A 14,181-nucleotide genomic window follows, 5' to 3' on the forward strand; every position below is an offset into this window, starting at 1 on the left:
TGTTCATGATCAGCATAAATGAGTGGAGGAGTTGATCACCTGTCTGGCATTATTTGGATGGGAAGGTTTTTTATTATATTGTATATTGAACTACATCTGTTATGTTCATGTTATGTGTTATAGGCTACTGGTCAAAATGTATTATTCTCTGGGATTATAAAAAATATTATTTTAATTACACAAAATGAAAGCTGTCTAGATGATAATATATAACCTATATATTCCTCCTGGTGTCATACATTATTGTTAGCTAGCCTAATATAGCTAGCCTAATATTGCTGTTAAATAGTCACTTGAATAATGTTAATAAAACCTCATTGGAATCAACCCTGCAGCGCAAACCTTTGGACCTCGTGCGCTGTGTGTGTGTGTGTGTGTGTGTGTGTGTGTGTGTGTGTGTGTGATGGACATTACATGCAAATACACCGGAGTCCCCACATAAAACCGGAGTCCCCACATAAAAACATAAAACAAAACAAGCAAACAGTACTTTACATTAGGAAACAAAGCATTTAAAAACATACACACAAGGAAAGAGGGCTATATCAAACGGTGAGGGCGCGAAGCCCACGACCATTGGTCAAAGGGTGGCGCTATAGCACTTAATTGAAAATGCAAACTTTGAACAGGCATGTCCATGAACCGTTTGTCCATGGCCAATAAAACTTCGATAAACACAAATGTCTCCTCATGCCAAACAACTTTCGTGTTCTGACTTTTGACCTCTGACCTTTAGATCACCCTCCATTTTGAATAATATGAAACAGTTAAAAGCTAGTAAAGCTACCTCCTCCTGGGATCTTTGATCAAAATGCACATGTTTCTACATGTGAACTTTGGACCTATATGGAAAAAATAATCGGAAGTGGAAAAAAATGAAAGTTTTATGAGCCGATGAAAATTTACGTTTTATGAAAACTCTTCTGCTCCCAATACATATACAGGTTTGTGAAACTTTACAGTATGGTACAGGGTCATGCCAAATAGCACTGAAAACAGTCTTACAATTGGCCAAAGGGGGGGAGCTATAGCAATTCTTTTTAAATGAAAAGGTCCCGTCTTATCACTGCTTTGCAGCAATATTTCTCTATGTTTTTGCTGTCAAATTAGTCGAGATTAACCTTAAACTAGTGATGGGAGATTAATCGGCAAACCAATTTATCTGTAAAATAATATATCGGATTTACAATTATGAAAAAGCCTTTTGTGATGATTAAGGCTGCAAATTATGTTTTCTGGGGAAGTTGTCGGAAAAAAAAATGACTACATTCAAGTTGTTTGTTGGGATATGAGCCAACATTTTAATAACAGTGCATCCCTAGTTTTGGAATAAAGAGGCATTGCTTTTCAAATTCAGCCTTTTCAGAATGGCCAAAATATATATATTTTTAATACAGAAGATCATATCGACATCGGTTATAGGCCATAATAGCAATTAATTGTATCAGATATCAGCCAAATGTTCTCATCGCTACATCCCTATTATAAACCCCACTGAGTTTTCCCAAATCTCACCTGCACAACCCTATGTTGTTTCAAGTGCTGTTTTTAACAAATGTAAGTGTTGAGGGTCTAACTGCTCTGGTTAACTGCATGAACATTTTAACCCTACAGAAGAGACCTCCAACTATTTGACCTTCAAAGTAACTAACCCACATAAGAGGTGGCTAAAAACTAATAAAATGTGTAACCATGAGTAATTATCAGTCGTTACGTTCTGTTGTCCCATGTACCATTTTTATTTGTCCGTGTATTGTATGTAGGCTATGCGTTTGTATGAATAGTTTATCATCACTTATACATTGTTATAAGAGTTATAAACATGGGATGCATAGCAAGTGTTAACCCCATACTAAAAATGGATTCCCATCCTTGGGATTTACTCAACCGCAAATACAGTATGTTAGAGCTTGACATTTGGTAAATTGTCTCAAGTTGTCACAAGAAGGGGGACCCAATGATGAGTTTAAAAACTTTATTAATTTCCTGGTGGTGGAGGTGGTGGTGGAGGTGGTACTGCTTCCGGTAGTGGTGGTGGTGGTAGTGGTACTCCTCCTGGTACTCCTCCTGCTCCTGGTGCTGGTAGTCCTGATTGATTGATTATTTTATTAGACATTAAAATTGCAAACAGCACAGGGTACAGTCAAGCATTTGGTCCAAAAGGATACCCCCGAAAGACCTAGTTTCCATTCGGGTCCTATGCAGTCATTCACTATTAAAACAACGACGATAATTGAGATCTAAAATGTACAGGTTTGGAGTATAAATAAATCGGAGGGGGGGGGGGGGGGGGAATTAAGAGGTGGGGCAATCACCTTCTCTCCTTTTGACCTGCTGACAGCGACAGGTGCATTTTCAGGCCCGTTTTAAAGTAAGCCAGTGATTTGCTTGTTTTAAGGGAAGGGGTCATTACACCCGAGTGGCAGTGATGTGGAAGTAGTCTACTTGCCAGCCCATAGAGCCCTATTGTGTGAGAGTACCCTAAAGTTTTATGCTAGAAATGTTGAGTATGGGTCCCCAGCATTTAGAAACTGCCGGGCACCAACTTGCATATGTTGGGCAATTTATAAATGTACAATAATATATGTGACCATACCATTATCAATCTATCTAAATAAGGCAAAACATTCAAAAATTCATCATGCTTTAAGTAGCATGTGACAAGTCAAACTAGGGATTTTCATGATTCTGAATCCATTCCAAGTAAATTAGTTTTGCACAAAAAACACTCCTGGGCTAAAAACGGGAATAACCACATTTATGCAAAACTAATGCTTTGAATTGATTCAGAAGCGACAAATCCCTAGTTTGACATGTCACATGCTACCGTACCTAAAGCATGATGAACATTTGGCCATACATGTTGTTAATGGATATCACAAATTGGCCAACATATGCAAGTTAGCAGCCATGAGTTTCTAAATGCTGGGGACCCAGACGACATGTCTAGCATACAACTTTAGTGTGCTCAAAATGCTGGGGTTCACATTCTTGCAAGTGGACTAAAGGTGAATTTACCCATATGTGTTCTAAAAGTGAGTGGCTGAATAAGGGCTCCAGCTAATGTCCCGAGAGCCCTTTTGTTAACAAAAGAGGAATTTGTACCCAAGAATCGTGTCTTTTGATTTACTCTCGTTTTGCAAACAGGAACAATTTGCAATTACAGGCGGTACTCATGTCGTTAATGTATATGCTTCCTTGGGGAACCCCACAGTTCACTGGGAGGACATGGTTCCGTTCATGTCAACCATTTGTTCTCTTCCCTCAATGTATGATTTCATCCAGCCTATATGTACTATCAAAACCAATGGCCTCCAGAGTCTACCTTGTTCACAACTACAGGGAATGGATCCGGGGATCCTAGGTGGTGGTGGTGGTGGTATGAATTGTGGTGCTGCATATGCCATGCTTAATCCTGTAGACATAAGACATTCTGAGTTTGAATACAGCCAATTTCTTCACAGGGGAATAGTCAAATTAATGAAGTCCAATGTTTTGTGGATAGCTCTGACCCAAAGCTTATACTGGAGAACCAAGACTGCAATCAAACTGGAGCAGTGGGGATGATTAGCTTCAATGCACATTTAAGTGCCATGTATTATGTATAGGCTCAGTGCAGCCACAGTGGAAAGAAAATGGGCCTCTTCCTCAACAGGTCTTACCAATTATACTAGCACCATTCTGCGCTCTGATCTTTTCGAAATTGAATGACACTCAAGTGGAGTCATAATGGCTGGATTAGGAAAAAGCAGTTGAAAAAAATAACTTAGAAAGTCCTGGTTGTTTTGAATCCCATCATTTATTTTATTTCCATCATCACAAGACAGCGTGGTCTTTGATTAACTGACTATTTACACCAATAAGCTCCAATACACCTAAAGAACAACTAAAGATGAAGTGAAACCTCGTTCAAGCCCAGCTGCAGCAGCTGCAGCTGGTGTCGAACACGAGGCCAGCAGGGCAGTTCTCTTTATAGGCATGTCCCTGGGCGCAGTTGTAGTAGGCGTTCTTGTCGGTGGGGTCTGGGTAGAGTCCGCCAGCCTTGCCAGCGCAGAATCCAGATCCTCCACTGCTGCTTCCACCACCTCCACCTCCACTAGGCTGTGGGTGTGGCTGAGGTTTGGGCTGTGGCTTGGGCTGGGGTTGGGGCTGGGGAGCTGGGTGCTTGGTGGGGGTGACTGGGGGCAGAGGTTGTGAATAAAGTGTAAGTTTGGTAGAGTATGTTAATACTATAACTTATCCAATCTGTATGGTAGAGTATGTTAATACTATAACTTATCCAATCTGTATGGTAGAGTATGTTAATACTATAACTTATCCAATCTTTATGGTAGAGTATGCAATACAATTGGGGTGATTGTATATTGGTAGATCACATCAAAGGTCATGCATCACCTAGCCGCTAGCCTAGTTTCGTTCGCGAGACATGGCCAAAGCATTTCCGGGGGTCCCCAGCCTAAATCGTTTCGAACCCCTGCTCTAGACCAGAAATCACACAGGCTATGCGTCACCAGGATACGTAGATACAGGAGACACTGCGTAGACATAGGATCTGACAGATTTTGACCTTATTTATGGTCAAGATTACATTTGCAAACAGGCAGGCTTTTATAAAATTGTAGCACTTGCACAGGAAACTGTGTTCAAATCTGGGGTAGAAGATGATGGTTACATAGTGCAGTTTTAGGGCTCCAGTCCATTTATGGCAGTGGTTCTCAACCATTTTAATTTCAAGGAGCCCCATGGAGTGTACAAATGGAACCAAAAATTACCTTTATGGGTCCATGGTAGATCCAGGGATCCTAGGTGGATGGATCCGGGGATCCTAGGTGGTGGTGGTAGTGGTATGACTGGTAGTGGTATGAATGGTGGTAGATCCAGGGATCCTAGGTGGATGGATCCGGGGATCCTAGGTGGTGGTGGTAGTGGTATGACTGGTAGTGGTATGAATGGTGGTAGATCCAGGGATCCTAGGTGGATGGATCCGGGGATCCTAGGTGGTGGTGCTGTTATGAATTGTGGTGCTGCATATGCCATGCTTAATCCTGTAGACATAAGACATTCTGAGTTTGAATACAGCCAATTTCTTCACAGGGGAATAGTCAAATGAAGTCCAATGTTTTGTGGATAGCTCTGACCCAAAGCTTATACTGGAGAACCAAGACTGCAATCAAACTGGAGCAGTGGGGCTGATTAGCTTCAATGCACATTTATGTGCCATGTATTATGTATAGGCTCCATGCAGCCACAGTGGAAAGAAAATGGGCCTCTTCCTCAACAGGTCTTACCAATTATACTAGCACCATGTTGTAATTGTTGTGAATAAAGTGTAAGTTTGGTAGAGTATGTTAATACTATAACTTATCCAATCTGTATGGTAGAGTATGTTAATACTATAACTTATCCAATCTGTATGGTAGAGTATGTTAATACTATAACTTATCCAATCTGTATGGTAGAGTATGTTAATACTATAACTTATCCAATCTTTATGGTAGAGTATGCAATACAATTGGGGTGATTGTATATTGGTAGATCACATCAAAGGTCATGCATCACCTAGCCGCTAGCCTAGTTTCGTTCGCGAGACATGGCCAAAGCATTTCCGGGGGTCCCCAGCCTAAATCGTTTCGAACCCCTGCTCTAGACCAGAAATCACACAGGCTATGCGTCACCAGGATACGTAGATACAGGAGACACTGCGTAGACATAGGATCTGACAGATTTTGACCTTATTTATGGTCAAGATTACATTTGCAAACAGGCAGGCTTTTATAAAATTGTAGCACTTGCACAGGAAACTGTGTTCAAATCTGGGGTAGAAGATGATGGTTACATAGTGCAGTTTTAGGGCTCCAGTCCATTTATGGCAGTGGTTCTCAACCATTTTAATTTCAAGGAGCCCCATGGAGTGTACAAATGGAACCAAAAATTACCTTTATGGGTCCATTTGTACGCTGAAGTGTACACATATGGGGCCATTAGGAACCCCCCCTAAGGAAACATAAGGGTACCTGGACTGGAGTGAGCAAACGTGCACAATATCAGCACCCTGTCTCTTAACATAATGGAACAGAGCCTTCATTCGTATAATTGGCAAGACCTGTGAGGAAAGCAAGGAAGATGCACAATTTCTTTCCAATATGGCTGCTGTGCATAGAGCCCATTATAATACAGAAACACTAAAATTGACATCATAAACTCATCCCAATTAAGTCATCAGACAACAGACTGGAAAAGCTTCCCTGGAGCTGTAGATGCAGGTGACATCATAAAATGAATGAATGCTCCCCCAAACTATCAGGACAACATTTCAGAGTTGGAATTGGTTTGTTTTCCTAGGAATCTGCAACAGACCTACAATTTGATACATACAAAAAAAAAGCTTTTACCTTGGGCGAACACCAGTGCAACAAGAAACATATTTAAAATGCTTCCCATATTGCTTGCAGTTAGAAGTGCTGATCAAGGACAAGAAGTGACTGGCTGGCCCTCAGCAGAGGTTTTAAGACTGCTGGTGGTCCCACAGCTGTTCATGATCAGCATAAATGAGTGGAGGAGTTGATCACCTGTCTGGCATTATTTGGATGGGAAGGTTTTTTATTATATTTTATATTGAACTACATCTGTTATGTTCATGTTATGTGTTATAGGCTACTGGTCAAAATGTATTATTCTCTGGGATTGCAAAAAATATTATTTTAATTACACAAAATGAAAGCTGTCTAGATGATAATATATAACCTATATATTCCTCCTGGTGTCATACATTATTGTTAGCTAGCCTAATATAGCTAGCCTAATATTGCTGTTAAATAGTCACTTGAATATTAATAAAACCGCATTGTATTGGAATCAACCCTGCAGCGCAAACCTTTGGACCTTGTGCGCTGTGTGTGTGTGTGTGTGTGTGTGTGTGTGTGATGGACATTACATGCAATGTAAATACACCGGAGTCCCCACATAAAACCGGAGTCCCCACATAGAAACATAAAACAAAACAAGCAAACAGTACTTTACATTAGGAAACAAAGCATTTAAAAACATACACACAAGGAAAGTACAAAGGTGTAAAGTGCATCTATATAATTTAGCAGAGTTTTCTTTTTAAGGGCGATACGGATTTGTAACTAAAGTAACTTGTGCATAAGGTGCAGTATTGCTTTCAAATAATACAGGATTCAAGTAATACAGGATATGCTGTCAAGTGCACTAGACTATTAGACTACAGGTATACACATGGTCAGATCTATTAGACTACAGGTATACACATGGTCAGATCTATTAGACTACAGGTATACACATGGTCAGATCTATTAGACTACAGGTATACACATGGTCAAATCTATTAGACTACAGGTATACACATGGTCAGATCTATTAGACTACAGGTATACACATGGTCAAATCTATTAGACTACAGGTATACACATGGTCACTATTAGACTACAGGTATACACATGGTCAGATCTATTAGACTACAGGTATACACATGGTCAAATCTATTAGACTACAGGTATACACATGGTCACTAGACTATTAGACTACAGGTATACACATGGTCAGATCTAGACTATTAGACTACAGGTATACACATGGTCAGATCTATTAGACTACAGGTATACACATGGTCACTAGACTATTAGACTACAGGTATACACATGGTCAGATCTAGACTATTAGACTACAGGTATACACATGGTCAAATCTATTAGACTACAGGTATACACATGGTCAGATCTATTAGACTACAGGTATACACATGGTCAAATCTATTAGACTACAGGTATACACATGGTCAAATCTATTAGACTACAGGTATACACATGGTCAGATCTATTAGACTACAGGTATACACATGGTCAAATCTATTAGACTACAGGTATACACATGGTCAAATCTATTAGACTACAGGTATACACATGGTCACTATTAGACTACAGGTATACACATGGTCAGATCTCGCTGCTGTGTTTGCACATCGTTGTATTTCTCCCAATAGACGCCTTAACAGACGACGTCACACTGATAAGCAACAGCATGCGCGCGCATAACGGCAGCAGAAGAACACCACCTCTCATAAGATGCATAACGGCAGCAGAAGAACACCACCTCTCATAAGATGCATAACGGCAGCAGAAGAACACCACCTCTCATAAGATGCATAACGGCAGCAGAAGAACACCACCTCTCATAAGATGCATAACGGCAGCAGAAGAACACCACCTCTCATAAGATGCAATGGAAAAGTTCTAACTGCACTCATGTGTAAAAAATGCCCCATCAAACTTTCAGATGCTGTTTTTATCCCAGTGTGGAGGAAGAATGATTAGGATTTTTATTGTGATCTCTCGCCCTTGAAATATATAATCCATTATTTTCTGTTGTGTTTGAACAATAATAACAATTCAAAACAGTTGTCCTCAAAACCACACCTCTAGTCGCTGTCATAAGAACGGGAGGTGCGCTCATGATCACGGCAGCAGAGCCTGGTTGTCCATGGCTGCACGTGCACCTGCAGCCCATCAAGTATAATTATGCTTCGTCCCGCAATGGTGTCGCGCACGCCGCACGCAGACCTCTATGCTCACAACAGTCGCATCCGCGATGCGATGTGAGCTTGTATATCAGCTGTTCTCTGTGCGCAATACTGTTGTGCTTTGAAGTATAAATGTATCCTAGGGTGCATCTCACTTGCGACATACTAGTGTCATGTCCAGGGGGTGTACTTGTACATCAAGCTGCCTCACGCTACAGAAACAGGAGATATAGGCTCCTGCCCTATGGACCTCATGGCTCGGCAAGGCTACTTACTTACTACTTACATAGTTTCAAACTCACTTTGGGTGTGTGTAATCTGTGGGAAGTACCTTATGTGTCTCGGATGTCTTAATTAACTGGTATAGTGGGCAGGTGGTTAGAAAGTGTAGCTCTGTTTCCACCACATTTTGTGTGCAGTGGGTGCATAGTCTTTCTTCTTCCCTTAAATTAATGTGTAGCTAGATAGTTAAAAAAGTGCCATAACACTTTTATTTTAATTTATTTTATTTGAAAAGTAGTGACACAATATGGTCCAGGACTTATTATTTCCCTTGTGGTCCTCATACACATTGTACATACAAAACCTATGACAGATCACAATGAAAGGGCTAGTGTACTCCTGTATTTGTGCGTCTGAAGTATGGGTTGTATACAGGGGGCCTGTGGGGGGCACACTGCCCCAATGGACTATGCATGGCATGGCAGTCCTCTTCCCTGAGCCAAACCTAAACCTGACCACATACCTCAGCATCTGGATGTGGTGGAGCAGTGGCGGCCTTGCGGGGGCCATTCCCTGGCCATTCATCTGGATGTGGTGGAGCAGTGGCGGCCTTGCGGGGGCCATTCCCTGCCGCCCTCTGCAACCAGCCCTAAGATCCACGCCGTGTCCTCTTTTCTGAGCCAGGGCCAGAAGCTTTTTCTGTTTGACCTCCTCGACCAGGTCTTTCCCCAGTCTTCTGTTTGACCTCCTCGACCAGGTCTTTCCCCAGTCTTCTGTTTGACCTCCTCGACCAGGTCTTTCCCCAGTCTTCTGGAACTGCTGAGTGGATGTTCCAGTCTATAACCAATTTTTTGAAAATGAAAAGGTCCCACCTTATCACTGCTTTGCAGCAATATTTGTCTCCATCAGGCCGAAGGCATGGGGAGAGAGTATGTTTTGCACTCCGTGCGTCCGTGTGTCCGTCCGTCCGTCTGTGAACAGCTAATCTCTGGCACCATTGGCTTGATCGCAGCCATACTCTGCACACACACTCCCTGAATGCCAGAGCTGAACCTCTGCCCCAAAGTTTTCACATTGGCCTGTTATAGCGCCACCAGGAGGCCGCTTTGTGCAAAACAAATGTTTTGACAGTACACCTACAGATTTTGTCCAAACATTACGCAAATCGGTACACAGTCTCTCTAGAGCCATTCAACGAAACGGGTCTTTCAGATTTTTCAGACTCCATCCTGATTGTCTAAGATTGGCTTCCAAAGTTCGCAAGAGTGCTCCGTTTCAAACAAAATGCTGCAAATCATGAACACATTGTGTGATTTCCGTGAAATTTTGCACGCACATTCCCACTAGGCCGAGGAAGAATATATATTGAATATTTTCAACTCAGCCTCATGGTGGCGCTATAACTGGCCGATTTGTGTTTTTGCCTATAACTGCACCGATCTGTGTAAAACCATGTATGCACACTCCCTAGAGGGCAGAGGCCAAGGAAAAACCTTTGCCTGCAACTTTTCACATCTGCTCTTTATAGCGCCACCAGGAGGCCGACATATGTAAAACACATTTTCTAATATTACTCCTTCAGATTTTATCCAAATTTCACGCAAATCGGTACACATGCTCTCCATAGTCATGTGATTTGTTTGATTTATCATAATTATCCATCCTGATTGGCTACGATTGGCTTCTCAAGTTTTCTGGAGTAGCCCGTTTTGTACAAATCGCCACAACTCTTCAACGCAGCGTCCGATTGCGGTGAAACTGTGCATGCCTATTCCCACTACTAGGCTGAGGAAGAAATGCCACTTGACAGTTTTCAAATCAGCCTCATGGTGGCGCTACAACAGGCCAAGTCGCGTCACACACACACACACACACACACACACACACACACACACACACACACACACACACACACACACACACACACAAAAACCCAAATAAACATGTTTATATTACTCCTAAACATTTTGCCAAACATCACACACACTCCTATCCTCCTGGTGGAGACCTGTGCCCAGAAGGGCACTTTTTCTAGTTTCATCTTTTCTTGTGATAATGTCACCCACTTTAACTGAGAAGCCGTCTGCCTTGCTGAGATTACTATTTGATCGAAGAGAATAATAACGTGAGCTGATTTACTATTGCCCTTATAGCTGTCATCTGGACGTTTAGACCTAATGCACAGGAAGCATCAACTTGACTTGGGTAAATAATACATTCACACAGGGGTTGAAAGCCACATCATAAGGGACTGCATACTTTTCTATATATTGTTTTATTATCAAAAGATACAGACAATGAATGACATAAATACTGTTCCACATTGGCATGGCAGTGGAAGGTGTACACTACAGTATGTACTCTGCAGACAATGTTAGAGGCATATAATGACATTGATGTCTGGATACATATGACACTCAAGGTACATCTGCCCTCGATGTTTAGCCAAGGATGACATTGCCTGTGCTGTGATATTGTTGAAGTGCTGTTCCCAGACTTGGTGCTGAGATGCAGTATAAGAAAAATATAAAAATAAACCAATATCAGTATTCTATCAATGTTTTCTGTTCACAGTATGAGATAGAAAGCATTTTTCAAGCATATTGCAAAGCCTTTTGCAGTAGCCTAATGTTTCATTGTACCATTGAACCCAGGACTATATGTGACTACACATATTCTTTTGACTTTGGCAGTCTCTCTGCAAAGTTCTCTACGTAGAGTCAGAACTAATATTATGACAAAGCCCAGCTAAGATGAAAGTCATTTTGATTGAAGATGAAAGTTATTTTGTTGAAAACAACAGTATGTAGTTGGTTGATAATATGAATGTGTGCACAATTTGGTGCAAAGGTTTGTGGGTGTGTGTCTGTTTTGGGTCTGGTTTGTGGGTGTGTGTCTGTTTTGTGACAATGTCGTTTTGAATTCAGTTTGCAGCATACATTACACTTTGGGTGTGTGGTTTTGTGTGTCGAAAATGTGAGTTGAACTTGAATAATATAGACTTGGTATTGGTAAAGTGGGGCTCATTAACGTGAACTGGTGCATATATATATATATATATATATATATATATATATATATATATATATATATATATATATATACACACACATTCTCTGTCTGACGTCTCTTGCATACCAAGTAAAAAACAAGATAATTAGGGCGATAGTACTGTATGCCACCTGGAATTTTAAATACCTGATTTTCATATTTCACACATAGCCCCAGGTGAAAACAGGTGTGGCTTGAAATGAAATATCATAAGGAAATTGTCAAAGCGGTGCCTAAATGATGTCAACGTGATGCAGGTTTTTCCCCTGCAGCTTTTAGCTGTTGTAGTAGTGAGGCAGTTCAATCAGTGGCTGTGTTGAACAGCCCATTGTCCCCCGACTGCACACGAGGCCTTGAGGCAGCGTAAGAGCCTTGTCATCCGTTTGTTTAGAATGCCTTGTGGGTCTCTCAGGAAAGGCATGAATGGAAATTCTATTACTGCAGAGACAGACAGACAGACAGACAGACAGACAGACAGACAGACAGACAGACAGACAGACAGACAGACAGACAGACAGACAGACAGACAGACAGACAGACACTCATTACATGGCACTGGGCTGCCTTCCTCACTGCATTTCATCTACTTGGTTTTTGCTCAATTTCTGTATCCAGTTCTGTTTGAACCCCCCACCCCACTTGATGTATTCCTCTCTCCCCCTGTGAGAGCAGCATGAGAGCATCTGGGACTATAGTGCTCTTAATTAACTAGTAAAGCAATCTGTTAATGTTTCCTTCCCGCCGAGCTCCGGACGAGAACGGGAGCGTGCCGTGGCGTCATGGAGGAGGGGTTGGAGGAGGAGGAGGAATTTGATGGCAAGGAGGAAGATGAAGGGGGTGAGGGTGGGTGGGTGGCTGGGTGTATCTGGCAGCCCAACGAGCTGTTGATTAATAAGGAGCTACTGGGCTAGCTCTCCTGAGTCCATGCATGGCATGCTGGGTTGACACATCCTCAGGCGCACACACACACACACACACACACACACACACACACACACACACACACACACACACACACACACACACACACACACACACACACACACACACACACACACACACACACACACACACACACACACACACACACACACACACACACACACACACACACACACACACACACACACACACACACACACATCCTCAGGCGCACACACAGCCACACACCTGTGATTCCTCGGAGTCAAGGACATGCTCGCTTGCCTTTGTTGTTCCATGCAATAAAAATAACTCAATTTGTCAGCTCTTTCTTATTGCATTAGCGACAACCCCCCCCCCCCCCCCCCCACCCCCTATATATGTCTATATATATATGTCTATATAGACAGTGATAGAAGGATTTGTTCTAGAGGAGTTTGTTATTGCATATAGAGCTTATGAGAACAATTTACTTTATTTTTTTTGTAATGAAGATATAACTGTGCCTTCTCCGCAACTATATGGTGAACCCATTTTGGGCGGGAACCCCTTTTGGTGTTAGCATTATGTTATGCTTTAGCTATTGAAAAATAGCAGATCTACAAGCTCATAGCGCGCCACCGAGTGGCGCGCTACGAGCTTGTAGGTCTGCTATTTTTGAAAAATCGAAGAACCACTGACATAGAAACATAGCTTTTTCAGAAAACTGTCAGGATGTAGAAGACATTTTTAGAATCTGATCTCAGGTCACAATGGATTAAGGTGCTCTAGAGTTCAGATGGTATTTATCTGCATGTAGAAGTAGAATGTTTTGTTTCTGTGCTCATGTATTCATTGTTATTATCACTGTTTTGTTTTTTTCAAGTCATGAAGGATTTTCCTACCAAATTAATATTATAACTTTTACTTGGTTTAGTTTTTTTGTTTTTTTTCCTAAATGAAAATGGACAGAAAACTTACAAAATAGGATGTTTCACATTGTTGATAAGCCTGCCCTGAGTGCCAACCTAGCCTTGGATATAACCCTACATGCCAACCTAACCCTGGATATAACCCTACATGCCAACCTAACCCTACATGCCAACCTAATCCTACATGCCAACCTAAGCCTGGATATAACCCTACAAACAAAAATCTATTGAAAATAGCCGATCTACAAGCTCACAAATGTATAGGGTTAAAGTGGTTAATGTGTGTTTGCTAATCAAAATTTAAATCTCCCTGTGAGCTGCCCCAGAGTTAGTGTGGAAGTGTCCTTGAGCAAGACTCTGAACCCCTGATTGCTCCTGATGTGCAGGTTGGTGCCTTGCATGGTTTCCTCCGCCATCGGTGTGTGAATGACGGGGTGTGTGTGTGTGTGTGTGTGTGTGTGTGTGTGTGTGTGTGTGTGTGTGTGTGTGTGTGTGTGTGTGTGTGTGTGTGTGCGAGAGAGAGAGAGAGAGAGAGGG

The 14,181-nt window shown here is 41.8% G+C and overlaps 1 protein-coding gene across 2 annotated transcripts; it reads right to left on the bottom strand.

Annotated features, from left to right (window-relative positions):
- Positions 1-3,780: 3,780 nt before the first annotated feature.
- On the bottom strand, positions 3,781-6,534 carry LOC306929445 (uncharacterized protein). 2 transcript variants are annotated; one of them, XM_079509986.1, is made up of 4 exons: positions 6,393-6,534; positions 5,011-5,045; positions 4,773-4,836; positions 3,781-4,178 (listed from the first exon to the last, which is right to left on the bottom strand). In XM_079509986.1, exons 1-4 carry the CDS (start codon positions 6,439-6,441, stop codon positions 3,910-3,912), a joined length of 417 nt encoding a protein of 138 aa, XP_079366112.1. In that variant the 5' UTR covers positions 6,442-6,534; the 3' UTR covers positions 3,781-3,909. The 2 variants fall into 2 exon arrangements, with proteins under 2 accessions (XP_079366112.1, XP_079366111.1); XM_079509985.1 differs by having other exon boundaries at positions 4,773-5,045; positions 6,393-6,532.
- Positions 6,535-14,181: the final 7,647 nt, after the last annotated feature.

Source organism: Electrona antarctica (assembly GCF_951216825.1).
Source record: "Electrona antarctica genome assembly, chromosome: 9".
Lineage (NCBI taxonomy): Eukaryota > Metazoa > Chordata > Actinopteri > Myctophiformes > Myctophidae > Electrona > Electrona antarctica.